Consider the following 19,263-nt stretch of genomic DNA (forward strand, 5'->3'; position numbering starts at 1 on the left):
TGTAACTTGTGGGAGGCTCACACTACCCCCACCATTTCCTGTCTCTGCTGTGCAGGCGTCCCCAACCGACCTGTAGGAGTCGCTGTCCACAACGTCCAGATTACCACCCATCGACTTCCACCCGCTAACTCTGCCAATTGAGTTAGTATGACGGCTGGCCCAAGCCGGAGGCAACGCCGACAGCCGGAGTCGAACCCGTGTCTCTTGCGTTGGTGACGAGCGCAATGTCCGCTGCGCCACCCAGCCGCCCTGAAGCTATTATGGTTTGAAGTGGTCTGACAACTATATAATTTATTGTACATCTTGAATGAAAATCATGTGTTGATTTTTCATGTGTGTAACTATTTGGATAAGATGCAGAGAGGGACATTGATAGGAGACCACAACAGAAAAGGAGGAGAGCTATACAGTATATGATGGAAGGGCCTTTTGTGTGTCTGTTTTGTGTGTGTGGAGGAGGGGGGGTAAATTGCATGAAGATATTGGTCCAAATATGATATTGACCATAATGTATGTATATTTGCTAGTGCTGTCAAGATTAAAACATTTTCTGTAATTAATCTAGATTAATCTAGATTAAAAATTTAAAAATTCTATTTAAGATCGAAGCTTGTAACAGATATTTACTTGAGTAAAATCATGGAATTAATGTAAAATCAACACAAAGAAAGTATATTTAGATTCAAAGACTATTTTAATAGCTTTCTTTGAATACAGTTTCTCTCCTGTGAAATACAAATGTTCAACAAAACCATCAACATTGACCCAGCTAGACCTCTTTCCATCTTCCATGTTCCATCTTCATGTCAGATGATTTTCAAAAAGGTGCATGAGTCAATGCAAAAAAAGAACAAGCAAATATACTGCTGAAAGTTCATAACGTTGAAGATTTTTCACTCCATAGATTAATCTAGATTAATTTATTTTAATGCTTTAAATAATTTAAATTAATCTCCAAAGTTAAAGTTAAACTTTGACAGCCCTAATAGTTTCACATTGTCTGCTAAAAAACGCCCAGACAAATATCCATCATTTACCGAGGAAAATGTGCTCTAAACTCTATGTCCAGACAAACTTTTGCCTATGTTTTGTCTTTAGAGGGTTAAGTGTTGCAAATGTTATAATTGTGTGGTTTATTGTCTCTTTCTATATTATAGTGTGTTTAAACCCAGTTAGTTATTTTTGTGTTTTAACCACGAGTGTGGGTGTTATTTGAAATAACCTGCCCGTTTTTTGACACCGATACCGATCACAGATCGTCTATGAGCATTTTTGGTTTTGTTATAGCAGCTGGCAGTATTATACTGTGGGTCTAACACAGGCATTCTCAAAGTCCGGACTCCGTTCCAGATCCGGAGCGAACCACAACTGTCTCTGCCTGGACTTATACTTTTCATATGTATTATTAGTTATTACATATTAGTATATGTATCTGTATTATCTGTATTATGTGTGAGACAGCGCCAATAACAAGTTGAAATTCTCCGCTATATCCAGTATCCACTACAAGCAGCGTCTGTGCATGTCCGACCGCTCCACTGTCTGTGTGTCTGTCTACTCTGCTTTGGTCCAATCACATTCCCCCACCCACAGAATCAGAGGCAGAGTAGGGCGGGTCTTCACGGCATGCTCGTTGTCTCTTTCAGCGACCAGCTGGGAGAGTGTAGCGGGGCTGAGCGAGTACTCGTCTCAACTACACTTAATGGCTGGTCGTCCAGCCCTATGAATTTCATGACTTTTCTTGTGATCGCCTTAGCCTTCTGACTATCACGGTTATACGCACGGGTGCTCTCTAAAGGGGTTTGCGTCAGCGGCCGTTTTGGTTGTTTGTACTCTCCGCGGGAAGCTTAACGAACTCTCCATGCTCCTATATGGGTGATGGGACTTCAAGTGTCTTATTAAATTTGTTGTGTTGAAACTTTTTACATTGCTTCCCCCACAAGGTATTTTATCCTGGCATACATTGCAGTCCAGATGGCATTTGTTGCATCTGTCTCAGACACATTGTAATAGTTCCACACCGCCAACATGTTCTTCTAGGTTAGTTAACATGCGACAATGACACAAACTCCTTGTCTCCTGTTTTTCACGTCATCGATCGTTTTTCCGCAATCGGCGACTAGAAAGCATTATCGGAATTCCCCAATCTCATATTTATACTGAATATCAGCCGATACCGATCGCTGGCCGATCGATCGGGGCATCCCTATTTTCAATGTAACAAGATTTGCAGACGATCGGTTTGGAACACTTCCGGTTTGAAAATTCACCTATATTTTCACTCTTTTCTCAGCAACCAAACAACTGAGCGGTAAATGGATTTCACCATTGAAATCTACGCTAATTGTATGTCATAACCAGCACGTGTTTCAGTCAGGCTTTTTGAGAAATCATAACAGCCACGTTTGAGACTTTTTCCCCCCTTTATTTAACCAGGATACTTACATTGATATTACCACCTCTTTTTCAAGTGAGCCCTGGCCAAGAAAGCAGCATACAGAACATTTTCACATATAGAACAACATTAAAACAAAACACAAATAAAAACAAGATAGTGAGAGCACACAAATACTAAAAATATAAAGAAAATTTATTTTCTATGAAAACAGACAATATTGATTGATTGATTTGAAAGGGACAGATATAAATACATAGATAATGCCTGTATCATAGTGTTTGTAGCCAAAGCTAATTTGCAACACCCGTTCCTTAAAGGGCTGACATACAACATTATAAAATAGGACATACAGTAGGTAAATAAAAAGGTAATAAAGGCAGTTAGTGTACAAACATCACATATTAAAAACATGATCACTCCATAGTAAGATGGTGTCCAACTTTTCTTTAAAACAATCAATTCCAATCAAAAGGCCACAAGAGAGGACATAAAACATATGTGTACATACATGCTGTCCTTCATTCATTGAGGGAATTATTTATGACCCACTAGAGGATGCAGGACATTATGTGCTCCAATGAGCACCCATTCTAGCAATTTATTATTATAATTTTAATAATTAATTATTTACGTTTATATAACCTTTATTTAACTGGCCATCTTGGTATGCCACACCTGTCAGGTGGATGGATTATCTGAGCAAAGGAGAAGTGCTCACTAACACAGATTTTTTTTTTAGATAAATAGGCCTTTTGTGTACATAGAAAATGTCTTAGATCTTTGATTTCAACTTGTGAAAAATTGGAGCAAAAACAAAAGTATAGTTCAGTATATCAAATCATTCAAGGTCTTCTCCGAATGGCGGCAGTGGGGCGGGTCTTAACTCGTAGCAGCTCCGGGATTGGCCGAGTGCTACCCTGATAGAAGTCCAATCCTGTGATCCACTCCACGTCTCTAACGCGCGCCTGGTGGAACCAGATGTGGTCTTCCACCCAGTGAGAGTCGGTCTCTGCTGCGCTCTGGCCATGTGGAAGAAGAAGACAACGATATTTAATACGGTGAAATGCACGGCGGGTTGGGGTAGTGTGGTGGAAAATATAGCCGGAGCTAATACTCAGTCCAAAGAGACCTGGTTAATACGATTTATCAAAGTATCAATACAATGATAGTCAGAGTTAGGCTGGATGACTCTCAACGAGGTGTTTAGCTGAGCTAAGACACCATGGGAAGACAGACCCCCCACCGGATCTTGAAACATCTTTATATACAAAACTGGAAGGGGTGGGGGCCACAGGAACAAACGACGTATAGGGGTGTCGTGACATTTTGGGAACATATGGAAAAGTGGGGGAGGGTTTGTTGGGGTTAAGAATGTCCGAGGCCCTCTACTGGATACTTCAGAATAACCACCACTTCTTCCGCACCTTTCTCGTGCACCTCCTAGACCATATCCTCACCATCACCTCCTAGACCATATCCTCACCATCACCTCCTAGACCATATCCTCACCATCACCTCCTAGACCATATCCTCACCATCACCTCCTAGACCATATCCTCACCATCACCTCCTAGACCATATCCTCACCATCACCTCCTAGACCATATCCTCACCATCACCTCCTAGACCATATCCTCACCATCACCTCCCCTCTAACCCCCCGGAGTCCGGACTCAACACTATGTTTTCGATTTTCATTTTCAAGTCGTTAGGCGTTCCCCTCTCACCGGATAAATGCAAGGGACGTCTGGAACTCCTCTGGGTCAGCCTCGGTGCCGAGGAGTTCCAAGCATCGTTAACCCACAGACCAATGAGCCAGGCTGTCCAGTACCAGTGAAGGGTTCCAGGTCCTCCACCATCCACACCAAACGTGACCTCCTTTCCCTTCTCGGCCACCTCAACTTCGACCGTGCGCATCATTCTTCAGGACAGGACGTTGTCACAGGGCCACTGTTGCCCCTAAGTAGTTGACATGATCAACTCTAATTGATCCCGATCCCTCCACATCTCCCCTTTCATCCGCTGTCTAGTCTGGCTATCCCTCGCTCACCAATTCATCCTCCACACAACCCACGCCCCCGGTAATTGTGTAAACAACTCCCTTCTACCATTGATCCACCAGTCCCGCATCCACGTCCTCAGAGGTTTAGCTCCTAGCACCATGGGTTCCTACTGGACAGCCTGGAACGCATTTCACTCCTTCCATGCCTCCCTCCCTTTCCCCTGTCTGTTCTTCGACCTTCCCACCATCATCACCGTCATCACCTTTTTCCTCACAATCCCCTTCACGTTGTCACACCACCCTCTAGTTGTATCTCAGCAGTATTCATTTTATTCCTTGCCCTGCCCTCTCTCACTGCCAGACGTCCCTCCTCTTGCGAGGCATCCAGAGGAACCAGCAATATTGTGTCTGTTACTATGCTTGAGTAAATTCTAATGAACCAAAGGAGAATATATATTATTATTATTATTATTATTATTATTATTATTATTATTATTATTATTATTATTATTATTATTATTATTATTATTATTATTATTATTATTATTATTATTATTATTATTATTATTATATATTTTTTTCCATCTTTGACGGTGAATAACACCATGCTAACATTGACCAGAAGTGAAAATGAGCCGCCTGCTGTTGCATCGTTGCTAATCGATTTCTATGGAATCCGTTAACCTTTGTGTCTGTTGTCATTTGTGTGGGTTGAACTCGTGAATTGATTGGTTAGATCGCTAGCATGACTAACAAATGCAAATATATTGTATTGTCTGCCTCGCTGTTCCGACCAGGATTACGTTCCTTTTTGCCTCCTTGATGCGTGCGCACACTGAATCCGACGTGGACCAGTATGTTTTTCATTTAACCCTGACATGAACAGGCGTGTCTGGATCCTTCCATTTGTCAACCGATACTGTATGTGTGGCAGTGTGGCACACTGTCTCACCTTGCAGCTCTCTGAGTTGTCATGTCTGTGGGGCATAAGGAAGGAAACCGTCTGCAGCTCCCCGTCACAGAGCGTCACTGGCTGGGATGAGTTCTTGCAGCTGCTCAGCACCGCAAAGTAATGGGTTGGGATGGGGATACGGGTGCCTGACACAAACCTGGAGGGAGAACAGAATAAGAGTATCCCCCTTTAATCGACAAATACTGAAAATATTTTGACATCCATTCATTATGAAGTCTATTGTCCATTATGAGCAGTCCATTTACAGTCCATTTACTGGTTCACCTTTGCGATCTACTACGGAACCTCAGTTGACCAAACGACATATTTTTGGAATGCGCTGGCCCTATAACCCGTCACATAATCAAGACTAAGAGAATCTATGGAATTTAATGCCCTACCGTCACCCTCCATAACCACATGTTTTAAATTGATATGGTGTATTTCTTGTGGATACTACTATAAATGTCCCTATTATTTATATTTGATAGAATTTCAATAAATACAAATAAATAAAAATTAAATACAATTAACACCAGCCAAAAAAAGGGTCACTTTTGGACTCTGAGGGCCAAATGGCAGGGGCTCAAGTCCCCCTTGGGTCCTAGCTGTGCACGCACCTGGTCCCCAGAGGTCAGACTTACTGTTGGATCTGTTCTGGAGTGTCACGTCGCCCATCGCTGTTGTAATCAAAGCAAGGGCCTGTCACCACATTGATGCCGTTATACAGACTGGCATACTTTTTCAGCAGGGTGCTATGGAAGTAGTCCCAGACCTCTGAGAGGGGGGGAGGAGAGGAAAGAGGGAAAGAGGAGAGGGAAGGAGAGATGGAGAGGAGAGAGGAGAGAAGAATGAGAGGTAGAGGAGGGGGGATGAAAGGTAGAGGAGAGGCAATTAAGTCTATTGTCCATTATAAGCAGACCATTTACCATTGTTATGAAATCTATTGTCAATTATGACGTCTATTGTCCATTATGAGCAGTTCACATTTACCATTGTTATGAAATCTATTGCCCATTATGAAGTCTATATTGTCCATATATTGTCTATTATGAAGTCTACTATGAAGTATATTGTCCAGGGCATCCCAACGATGGATATTCCCCGACCAAGTATAACACTTACTCTTGAACTCGGGGTACATGGGCACCACGTTGCTCATGACCAGGCCGTCATACTGCTCCTGCTCTGTGGCGTTCAGGTCTGGCAGGGAGAGAAACACTGGTGTTATTATGGAGAGATGTGGAGAGAAGTCAAAAACATCCATTTATGGAGCTGTTCTGAGAAGTCCAGCGGTGTGTGTTTTCCTAGGGTTTTAACGATACACAGAATATTCCGCTACGATACGAATTTCCGACTTTTGAGGTCACAATCATGTTTGATTTTAGGTTCTTTATGCGTTCGAATGTATTCATAATACAGAGCTCTAACTGTGTACTAGACGTACAGTATATTCAGTATACTGCAATGCAAAGCTTGGTTTGGCTCATAGAAATACAAATTGTGTTTAGTTTAATTTAGTTTGTTAGGATCATTAGCTACTGTATTGCAAAGACAAGCTCCTAAGAGTCCAAAAATAATAATAATACATATATACAGGTGCATCTCAATACATTTTAATATTGAGGAAAGGTTTATTTATTTCAGTAATTCAATTAAAAAAGTGAAAATCATATATTATATAGATTCATTACACACAGAGTGAAATATTTCAAGGCTTTATTTATTAAAATGTTGATGATTATGGCTTACAGCTAATGAAAACCCAAAATTGCTGGCCTACTGAAAAGTATATGCATTGCATGCAATAAAACACTAGGACAGACAGAGTATAGTGGAGAGGAGGTGAGGTAGGAGCGAAGTACAGAGAGAGAGATTGTTGTTACAGAGTTTTGTGAGTTTTGTGAGGTGAGAGGTAGTGAGAGGAGAGGTGAAGGCGAGAAAGTGTTCATTGTGTACTGGACCCTAGACCAGGGTGCAAATCATGGGGGAGCTCGGTGAGCCATGGCTCCCCTAGATCAGACATCAGCTCCCCTGAAAACATGATTTGTGAATTTTTGGGGGGTCTCTAAATTACTGAAAATAAATGCTATTTTTGCCATGCATTTCAAATTTTTCTGTAATTTTCTGTATCATCATCGTGTATAATAATAAAATTAGGCTATTTTGATGTATGATTAATGATTTGTGCACTAATTCACTGTAATAGACAATAGCATAAATCTGCACTGCAGATATACCCTATATCGGCACTGCAGATATACCCTACTCGTAATAGATGGCAACATGCTATTCTTGCATTTACCATTCGGAGCGTGGCGGCGCTGCAGCCTGCAGGCACAAATCAAACTTTAACCAAAGTTAAGCCTTCTAACCAATTTTGGTTTTTACAAAGAATGCGAAGCAGCCTGCTGTGGGGACTACTTCTGTCACATGCAGATTTTGAGAATTGGGCAGATCTTCATCATCAGGTCGGTGGCGATAATGTTGCATTTGCCTACTACTATAATAATGTTAGACTCGATGTGTGTCCTGGACTTGTTGTTCGGTATTGGTTCATCCGTGTGTTTATGTGTAAATAGGACTGTTGTGTGTGAATTTTAGTGTTGGATCAGAGGGGTTAATCTGAGCATGTGTATTTTAATATGTGCGTCTTCATCATGCCTGCAGACCTGTGTGGTGTGGACTATGTGTGGTTCTGTAATACTCATACATATAGCCTATGGCCTGTGTCGACCGGGGACGTTTTATGAGTTGTCAGCTCCTTTCTGTCATTTTATGCGACAGACGCGCTCCTTTTCCCAGCGCCGCGCCTCGGCGGCAGCGTTTGGGGCATAAAGTTGAAACTAGTTCAACTTTTGGAGAGGAGCTCATCAAGGTTACTCTTTTCGACCGACTAATCAACATCGAGGAAGTGGCGGAGCCGCGGCAGTCGCGAGACTCAAGAAAACGCTCTGGGCTTTTCATACTAACGCAATTGGCAGTGTTAGGGGTGGGAAGTTGGAGGGTGGGGATCGGACGGTGTGGACAGCGACTCCTACAGGTCGGTTGGTGCGCCTGCGCAGCAGAATCAGGAAGCGACGGGGGCGGCGTGTCCCTCCCACGCAGACCCTCGCCGCTGAGAGATCACGCTGTGCAGGTGAAAAGATGCGACGGCTGCCTCCTCGTGTACCGGAGGGGACACGTGATGCAAGGCTTCGTCCACATTGCAGCCGGCTTGTGGGAGGCATGGCCTAACAGTGTTCGAGACAGGGGAGGGTAGAATTGGACAATACGAAATTGGGATGGGAGAAAATTTGAAAAATGGGAGAAAAAGTAGATTTTTTTTTTTTAATATCACCTGAGAATGCACTACTTAAATATGTGAGCAAAATATTCTGATGTTTATAATGATGTCTACAATGTTTGACTGTTTTTAGATTATCATTGTTAATTAAGTGAATTGTGATTGTCATATGTATCTCATGTATTGTTATGTTTTGTGTTTTTGTTGTCTTTCTGTGTGGACCCCAGGAAGACTAGCTTGCCACTTAGGTGGCAGCTAATGGGGATCCTTTTAAACAATAAACAATCAAAGCTTAAAAACCGCCTTTTCACAAGTGAAGGTTGATAAAGCTGGACAAAATCTGTATTTTTTCTTTTTTACTTCCAAAACGGAAGTCGGCTCGTGTCAAGCTACTGTAGCATAAATAAGAAATTATACTTCCGGTCTTAAGATCACTGCTGGGTGCTACCGCCAACTGGTGGTGATTGATTGATTGATTGATTGATTGAAAAGTTTATTAACAGATTGCAGAATGGGTACAGTACAGTACAGCTCAATACATACAATTGTTAAGGGGATGCAGACCAGAGAAAGACTTTCGTCTTGTTAACATCAGGGTCCCCCATTTTCAATTCATCATAACATATATGACACACACGACATACAGATAGACAGTACTGCTACATCTATACATTTATGACATACCAGATTTGCAAATACAGTACTGTTTGTGATACAAAAAGTGTCCAGAAAAGAGTGTATATACATTTGACGTAGAAACTGTACATTGGAGGAGTTTGGGTAGGTGGGGTGGGGTTGGGTGGGTGGGGGGGTGGGGGACTGTACATTGGAGGTGGGGGGGGGGGGGGACGACGACACTGTACACTGTACATTGGAATACTGACAAAGCCATACTTGGTCATTTAGTGTACAACTGGTTTAGGACATTTGTAGGGGCCAGTTTCGAATTGCAGTCTCCCGTAGGTGTTCTTTGAATGTGTTTTTGAAAGTGGGTAGTGATTCACATTCCTTTACAGCTTTGGGTAGGGCGTTCCACATTGATGTGGCATAATTGCGAAACGTGTTTAGTCCCTTGTTTGAGCCGAATCTGGGTTTAACATGATTTGTGGAGCTCCCTCTGGTGTTGTGATCGTGGTATTCACTGACCTTTGGGAAGTATTTTGACATGTACATGGGTACCTTGGTCGTGTAGTGTATCTTGTAGACCAGGCCCTTTGCAAGTTGCTGTACTCTGTCATCTACTCTAAGCCATCCTAGGTTGTCAAAGTGGGCAGGGGTGAGGTGGGTTCTAGGAGTAAGGTCAAGCAGTAGTCTGACCAGTTTGTTTTGAGATGTTTGTAATTTTGTTTTTAGCGCCTTTGAGGTGCTTTGGTACCATGAGGTGCAAGCATAGTCGTAGTACCCTTGAATGAGTGCTCCTGCCAGAGTCTTCAGGGTATTCTTGTTTACCAGTGAGGAGATCCGGTACAAGAATCGAGTTTGTTGGTTGACTTTTTTTATTACATTGGATGCCATTTTGTCACAGGAAAGATTTGCCTCTAGGATGGAACCCAGGTAGGTAATTTCTTCTTTCCTTGTGACAATATTGTCACCCACTGTAACTGAGAAGCCGTCGGTCTTGCTGAGTTTGTTATTTGAACCGAAGAGAATGGACTCTGTTTTGCCCATGTGTAATGATTCCTTGAACACTAACAATACAGCTCAATAGGTCCTCCTTTTCTCTTGTGTCTTTTATGGTCATTGAGCTATTTACTTTGTGCTACACTCGGAGTAGTCTTGCCCTAAGTACAGGAAACGTAAACATTTGGGCGCCAAGATAAATACTTGTGAGAAAGTACAGCATCAGACCAAATACGACCGACACGAGGATGTTCCGGTTCATCATCTTGAGGGGATAGAGTTTACTCTGGAAAAAACTCTGGACGCTCACAGAAGCCCAGTGAAGGAGCGGAGGAGAAGTGTGGGGACGTCTATGGAAGAGGAGGAATGTTATAGTACTCGAGTCCAAGTCTTGGACAGATTTTCAGGACTTTCGGACTCGGAAGGTGCAGACGAGGACTCGGACTTGTTAAACGATACATTTTTATAATTTTTTTGGTAATAGGCCATACTCATTTGGCATAATATATTGATGGCTAGTGCATTTGTTTGGCTATTGTTTCACAAAGTAAATAAACTCCCTTTGAAACGGTGACCGCTGTGTCATTTTAATGTAGACCTTTTTTTATTTGTATGTCAGCTCTTTGACTGCCAGAGTGGAGTGGACTCAACCTTGATGACTTGGACTCAGACTCGGACTAGGGTAACGGGGACTCGACTCGGACTCAACTCGGGCTCTTCTTTGGTGACTCGGACTCAGACACTGGGGACTCAAGACTCGGACTCGAGATTTAGTGACTCGACTACAACACTGCTGGCAGGCACTTCAAATTCTTGGATTGCACTCTTGTTGTTGGATATGATTTATTCCAGAATTACACAACACTGTCTTTACAGTAGTTGAGGAGATAATGGTGAAGAGTGTGAAACCTATGATCGGAATAGTCTTTCTTATACATTCTCAAAATCTAGCGATAGTGAAATAGTGAAATTAAACTATTCCCCATTGTTCTGGGGGCCCACATAAACCTCCGTGATCCTTATGTGGTGTTGGTGTCTTTGTCACTCTGGTGGACCCACAACTTTATTTTAAAACAATAAAGCCATAACAATTATTGTAAAGAATTTACCTCTGCTAGATCAAATGTATCAATAAAAGTGCAATTTCTTTAAATAATAATACAAAAAATAATCCATTATAATCAAGACATGAATGGAATAAATCATGTCATCCTCCCTCCCCATCAACATGGACCCCCTGCAATTTGCATACCGCCCCAACAGGTCCACGGAGGACACCATAGCCCATGTGCTGCACACAGCAGCATCACACCTGGACAAGAGGCAGGGGAACTATGTGAGAATGCTATTCATCGACTACAGCTTGGCATTCAATACCATAGTCCCCTCCATACTCATAGCCAAGCTCAGGGACCTGGGCTTGAACTATGACCTCTGCCAGTGGGTCTTGGACTTCCTGACTGGCAGACCCCAGGTGGTGAGAGCAGGCAACTGCACCTCCTCATCCATCACCCTCAACATAGGGGCCCCCCAGGGCTGTGTTCTGAGTCCCCTCCTCTACTCCCTGTACACACACGACTGTGTGGCTCAGCGGAGTAGCAATACAATCATCAAATTTGCTGACGACACAGTGGTGGTGGGCCTGATCTCTGCCAACGACGAGAGGGCCTACCTGGAAGAGGTCAAGGTCCTGGCGGGATGGTGCCAGGAAAACAGCCTCTCCCTGAACGTCAGCAAAACAAAGGAGATGATTGTGGACTTCAGGAGGTCGGGGGTCAAGGACTACAGCCCCCTCAGCATCGACGGGGCACCGGTTGAGAGAGTCAACAGCTTTAAGTACCTCGGAGCCTACATATCCGAGGACTTGACATGGACCACACACATTGACAGTGTTGTGAAGAAGGCACGACAACGCCTCTACTTCCTCAGGCGCCTAAGGAAGTTCCAAGTCAGTCAGAAGATCCTTAAGAACTTCTACTCATGTACAATAGAGAGCATCTTGACTGGCAACATCACCTCCTGGTTTGGGAATAGCACTGCACAAGACCGAAGCAGACTACAAAGAGTGACACGTTCAGCCGAACGCACAATTGGAGGGGGGCTCCCCACCCTCCAGAACATTTACAACAAGCGTTGCAAGGGCAAGGCTAAGAGAATCATTAAAGACTCCAGTCACCCGAACAACTGCCACTTTGAACTGCTGCGGTCAGGCAAGCGATACCGGAGTCTCAAGGCGAGCACAGAAAGACTCAGAAGAAGCTTCTATCCCCAGGCCATCAGGCTGCTAAACGAACAATGAACACTACACAACAACAACCACCAAACGCACATAGCACACACATCCACACGCACACACTCACTTTAAACAAACACACTGTAGCACCCACTCCACACACTTTATAGCACACACCCACTTTAAACAAACACACTGTAGCACCCACTCCCCACACTTTATATTTATTGATGAAGGATTGCACTACAACTCGTACACCTTACTGTAAATTGTACCTAAATTGTACCTCATCCCATTTCTGCTTTGCACTATATAGTACTGTACATTAGTACACTGCATAGTATTGTATATTATATGGTAACTCAGTTACGTCTATTCTGCATCGAACATTGTACATACTGTATGTCTATACCGAACACTGTGACCTCATTTTCTTCTTCTAAATTACATGCTACTTGAAACTCTAGAAAAATATAAATGAAAAGAGGTGGAGGTAGACAGTGAAGGTACACAGTGAACCTTTTTGTTAAATCGTTTACCATTATTTACTTGTTTTCACCTACAATTTCCACACTTCCGGGTCCATTTGACACCATACACCACATGTATGTAATATACGGGGTGTGCACAGTATGCACTCAATGGAAATGTGTTCTTTTATATGTTCTCTTCACAGAAAATAAGCCAAGGCCAATGAGAACATTGTCATTGTATCATTTCTGCTCTACTGCTCTAGCAGCTATCTAGCTAGCCTTGAACTGCAACCCCCTGCTCACCAACACCACGTGACCACACATCAGATACCACATTCATCAAACTCATCAAATGTCAAACTCAAAATCAGAGCGCTTGATTAAATCCATCTGGACATCACTGTTTACAATGCCATAATCATCAACATCATTAGTTAGTGATTTATGTTGGGGGGAGGGGGATATATCACACCCCCTGTTCACAATTGAAATAGTAACATGCACACGCACGCACGCACGCACACACACACACACACACACACACACACACACACACACACACACACACACACACACACACACACACACACACACACACACACACACACACACACACACACACACACACACACACACACACACACACACACACACACACACACACACACACACACACACACACACAACTGCATTGTGAGGCTGGTTGAGGCCCCATTAAATAGCATGGACTGATTATACCAGAGGATGCCAACTTGAAGACATGTATGTAATTATTGTACAGCCTGGAGCATAATCTCTCTCTGTGTGTGTGTGTGTGTGTGTGTGTGTGTGTGTGTGTGTGTGTGTGTGTGTGTGTGTGTGTGTGTGTGTGTGTGTGTGTGTGTGTGTGTGTGTGTGTGTGTGTAGGTGTGTGTGTGTGTGTGTGTGTGTGTGTGTGCGTGCGTGCGTGCGCGTGTGTGTGCGTGCGTGTGTGTGTGTACATTCATTTGGTGGCTTGTTCATCCCCATCAGCTGTGTCTGTGTGCATCTTCAGGTTCATGTTTTTGACTTTAGCTAGCTACACACACTGGTTAGGGATATGTTAGGGCCTGGTTAAAGCAGGTCATAGCTAGCTACACATACTGGTTAGGGTCTGGTTAAAGCAGGTCATAGCTAGCTACACATACTGGTTAGGGTCTGGTTAAAGCAGGTCATAGCTAGCTACACAACCGTTAGGGTCTGGTTAAAGCAGGTCATAGCTAGCTACACATACTGGTTAGGGTCTGGTTAAAGCAGGTCATAGCTAGCTACACATACTGGTTAGGGTCTGGTTAAAGCAGGTCATAGCTAGCTACACATACTGGTTAGGGTCTGGTTAAAGCAGGTCATAGCTAGCTACACATACTAGTTAGGGTCTGGTTAAAGCAGGTCATAGCTAGCTACACACACTGGTTAGGGTTAGGTTAGGGCCTGGTTAAAGCAGGTCATAGTTAGCTACACATACTGGTTAGGGTTAGGTTAGGGCCTGGTTAAAGCAGGTCATGGCTAGCTACACACACTGGTTAGGGTTAGGTTAGGGTCTGGTTAAAGCAGGTCATAGCTATCTACACACACTGGTTAGGGTTAGGTTAGGGTCTGGTTAAAGCAGGTCATAGCTACTGTAGCTACACATACTTGGTGGGAAGAGGAAGGCGTGTGAGATGTTCCCGGCAGAGACATACTGGTTACATTGGGGGCTTTGATCAGCAGGAATCCTGACGTCAGCCCTTAAACAGTTTTCTATCACTGATGGCAAGGGGTCCAAGTCCACCTGTGGAGCATGGGATACAGACACATCATAACATCTCCAAAGATTATTGGAAAAATAACCAAAATCCACACCCTGACAAGATGCTTCTGCGCTTTATCCAAGGGTTCAACCCAAACTGGATTAGTCAGGTAAGCTCCAGACTTACCGGCTAGTCAGCCATCCAGGTGGGCTCCAGACTTAGGTTAGGTAGGCTCCAGACTTAGGTAGACTCCAGACTTAGGTTAGGTAGGCTCCAGACTTAGGTTAGGTGGGCTCCAGACTTAGGTTAGGTAGGCTCCAGACCTAGGTAGGCTCCAGACTTAGGTAGGTTCCAGACTTAGGTTAGGTAGGCTCCAGACTTAGGTAAGCTCCAGACTTACCGGCTAGTCAGCCATCCAGGTAGGCTCCAGACCTAGGTTAGGTAGGCTTCAGACCTAGGTTAGGTAGGCTCCAGACCTAGGTAGGCTCCAGACCTAGGTTAGGTAGGCTCCAGACCTAGGTTAGGTAGGCTCCAGACCTAGGTTAGGTACGCTCCAGATCTAGGTTATAGGCTCCAGACCTAGGTAGGCTCCAGACCTAGGTTAGGTAGGCTCCGGACCTAGGTTAGGTAGGCTCCAGACCTAGGCTAGGCCATACCTAGGTTAGGTAGGCTCCGGACCTAGGTAGGCTCTAGACTTACCGGCTTGTCCACAGTGAAAGAGCTCCACAGAGGCATCAGTGTGCTGTTGCCGTAGGCGCTGATGAACCTGTGCTGGTACAGCAGACAGTAGTTTTCACCAGGCCATACCATCCTGGGACGACCGAACACAGCATGCTTCCTCTCAGCTTCAGACTCTGGAAGCAGAACCAGGTGTTGTCATGGTGATATGGTGGAAAGTGAAATGTAGGGGGGATTAATGATACCAGTTTAACCCTTGTGTGGTGTTCATGTTTTTGTTACTCAATGTCCCAATGTCCACAGATCTGGTGGACCGTCAACATTTTATTGTTTTAAAACAATAAAGCCATACAAATGTATGTAAAAATTTGTGGTGGGACTATTCATTTTTTTTATCGAATTCATTTGAGACTTTCTAGTTAATTAACACAGTCTGTGCCAAAAACGTAAAAAGTGTTTGGATCGTTTGATCTTTTTACTTTGATCCCCGCTCTACAGACTTGCCCAGAGCGATCTGCATAATTTTCGACCATCCCCACACATTAGAACTGCAATGCCGATCGACTATCACCAGGTGGCGGTATCATCCGTGTCTGAACTGCGATGGCTTGGGTTGAATCACACTCTAAATTTAATTTCTGCTTGGCCAGTGGCCACTGCAATTAATCGCATTTTAATCGCATATCAATATTTGATGCGAAAAGCAACATTTTTCAATTCAAATGGATTTTGGTATACGAGTGAATCAATGAATATACATTATACATACGTTTAAGCAGCAACATCATGTATTAGCTACTACACAAACCAACAGATAAATGCAATTTTTAACAAAGTGCAGCAATTTTAGGAATTATATATATTATAGCGCAAAGGACCTTTTGTAAACTCAAGCACTTTCGAGGTAAAAGTAAAATGCAGTACTTTCAAGTACATTCCAAAGCAGTTGACCATTGGAAAAAAAACTCTTGATAGATCTCAATTTCTCTTATTTTTTTCAGTATTCTGTATGAACAAACCAGACTAAGAAAATAATTTGCGATTTATTATACTTTATACTTATAGCACCAGTCGTGCGTTGGTCATGGGATGGGGTTGCACACTGTTCCACCAGGTCTGTGAGCAAGAGCACGCAGGAGCACACGCACGCACATGCACGGATGTCGTGCATGCAGGGCCGCCTCAGGGGGTGTGCGAGCAGTGCGGTCGCACAGGGCCTCGCGGGAAGAGGGGCCTCGCAATTTTTTTTTTTTTTTTTTTTTTTTTTTGCGAGGCCCCCCTTCCCGCGAGGCCCTTTTTCATCACAGACCTAAAATCTAGTTTTGCTTATATGCTTATATATTTCACATTAGACACGTTTGTAGAATGTGTCTGACTTGTTCCTGCCTCTGCGGCTCTGCAGACTGCAGTTTTCCGGTTTCTGCGGCTTTGCTGCTCTACAGATTTTAGGATAGTGTTTCCGGGCTCTTCTCCCGTCCGCCGTAATACACCAAATAGAAGAAGAAGAAGAAGAAGACACACGAGGTAGAGGGATGATCTAATTCAGCGCTATTCAGAGGAGCCAGTGGATGTCTTTTCAAAAGCAGCATGGATCAGAAGAAATTACACCGTGGGCCAAGAAAGTCTCCTTCCAACTTTACCATTGGCATTGATACTGCGTTATGGTGAGTCAACCTATTATTATATTCCCGCCGTGGACCTATCTCTCTCTCTCTCTCTCTGGAGCCAAACTGGTCGACTAGCTATAGCCTGTTGTAGTATGGAGTTAGTAGCTAACGGTGTGTGGCCTGGTGTCAGCGCCTGTATTGCTTTTCTCATGTTGTAGTTTCAGTGGTAGTGCGTTAGCTAATGGTTAGCGATAGCCGGGTTGAGCTAACTGGCTAACTGATAGCATCAAAGTAACGTGCGCAGCCGGTAGCTAATGTCGTAGCTAGCTGCCGGCTAGCTGCCGGCTGCGCACGTTACTTTGATGCTATCAGTTAGCCTAGGCTAGAGTTAGCTGTTAGCTTGTGCTACGAGTCGACCATTGACATTAGCCGTGAGAATAGCAGGGGGTTCTGGCTTATTTTGTCCCGCCAGCGAGAGGCCTTTCGTCAACGTGGAGACCTGTGTTGCGGCCTTTCGCCCTGCGTTCCTTGGTGCAGGTAAGATTAATGAAAATGTCATGACATTACCCCACTCTTCCTTCCTTCCCCTCCTGAATGTTTTGTTAATAACGATGTTTTTTTCCAGGCAAAACATATTATGCTACTTCACAACATTTGGAGATACGACATGTGCTGTGTGTGAATTCATTGTCTTGGTCGTTTGTGTAGCTTGGGTAGCGTTGGGCCGTTGGCCAAAGCTGTACGGCCTGGTGTCAGTAGCCTACCTGGCTAGCCTTTAGCTGTCGGCCATTGGCTCCTTGCTGCTTTGTTTTCTCTGGTATAGACCCTCTTCTCTTTGGATTTAAGTGTTGATCTTTGTCCTTTTGGATCTATGTATATTCATGTTGCCTTTGTGAAGTTATCTTTTCCTTCTGTTTTGTTCTTTCATTAAAAGTTGAATATCCTTTAGGGGGTCATCTTTGCTTATCTCTCTCATACATGCTCTCTCTCTAACACACATGCTCTCTCTCTCTCTCTTTCTAACACACACAGTCTGCCTATGGCGGCCTTTCTCGATGGCTAGGCTGTGCTCGCTGAGTCTGTACCTAGTCAAGGATCTTCAGTCACAGTGCTCAGGTATTCTGCCACTGTGTACTCTCTGTTTAGGGCCAAATAGCATTTCAATTTCTTTCCAATGTGTCTCTCTCTCTGTACACTGTATATTGACTGTAGAACGGGAGCTCTCTCTCGCTCTCTCTCTTGCTATATGTTGACTGTATCATGCCCAGCCTCGGGCAGCGCTATTATTTACGAATATGTTGACTGTAAAAAAAAAAAAAAAAAAAAAATCTACAATTTTTTTGTACCTTTTTGGGGGGGGGGGGGGGGGGGCTCGCGTTTAAATCTCGCACAGGGCCTCGCATTTCTCCCAGGCGGCCCTGCGCGGGAGCGTGCTCAGGAGTGTGCGTGCACGTGACGTCATTAAAACACAGTGCAACCATGAAATCACCACTGTATAGCACATGCATGAGTCTGGTCTCCTTTGAAAGGTAACATTCTTACACAATAAAGAAAAAACACTTTGAGTGCTAATGAAATAGAGTAACAGAGGTTTGAACACACTGAAGTAAACGTTTCGTGTACTCACATGTCTGTTTAGTGGTTGCCCGATGCCTGTTTTTAAGTTCCAGCTCAGAGGTAGGAGCTGTAAGTACATATGTAGTACAGGGCCAAAGTTGATCAAAATGACAAAATCCCACAGAAAATGAGTATTTCACAAAGGCTTTTGTAACGTGTGTGCCGCAAAAATTCAGCGTGAAAATACAAAATGGCCGTCCACTTCCATTCATTCAGACTTGCGAGTCAAAACACTCGGCAGAACGGCTTCTCAAATGACGCTCGCAAGTGGCGCGACGTGCGTGCGAGTGTGTGACGATAAAATGCGTAATTATTTTTACTTTTAATTATTTCTGTAGTTAATTAATCGAAATGAACGCGATAAAGTCCCAGCCCTCTTAAAAATACTTAATAACAGGTGTTAAATATCTCAATTACAAACAATTTAGACAACATATATGGTTAATATTTGCCATTCACTTCTGTTAGATCACATTTTATCAATAAAAGTGCTATTCATCTTTTTTGTGATAAAATGTGTCTCTAATTATATTCAAGACATTAATGGAATAAATTATATATAAATAAAACAAGGTGGAGGCAGACAGTGAAGGAACACAGTGAATCCTTTTGTTTAGTTTTGACCATATACAGTATTTACCTAAAATGT

The 19,263-nt window shown here is 43.5% G+C and overlaps 1 protein-coding gene across 1 annotated transcript in view; it reads right to left on the bottom strand.

Annotated features, from left to right (window-relative positions):
* Positions 1 to 2,560: 2,560 nt before the first annotated feature.
* The window catches only part of LOC311226583 (venom phosphodiesterase 1), a gene marked incomplete at its 5' end in the record, with an annotated part of 135,561 nt that continues 118,858 nt past the window's right edge, over positions 2,561 to 19,263 (bottom strand). Inside the window, 6 exon segments of the mRNA XM_084312003.1 lie at positions 2,561 to 3,417; positions 5,353 to 5,509; positions 5,997 to 6,129; positions 6,478 to 6,555; positions 14,618 to 14,753; positions 15,412 to 15,566. Coding sequence (XP_084168129.1) covers positions 3,241 to 3,417; positions 5,353 to 5,509; positions 5,997 to 6,129; positions 6,478 to 6,555; positions 14,618 to 14,753; positions 15,412 to 15,566 — 836 coding nt within the window. The 3' untranslated portion in view covers positions 2,561 to 3,240.

This window comes from Notolepis coatsorum, assembly GCF_963971535.1.
Source record: "Notolepis coatsorum genome assembly, chromosome: 4".
NCBI classification, from domain to species: domain Eukaryota; kingdom Metazoa; phylum Chordata; class Actinopteri; order Aulopiformes; family Paralepididae; genus Notolepis; species Notolepis coatsorum.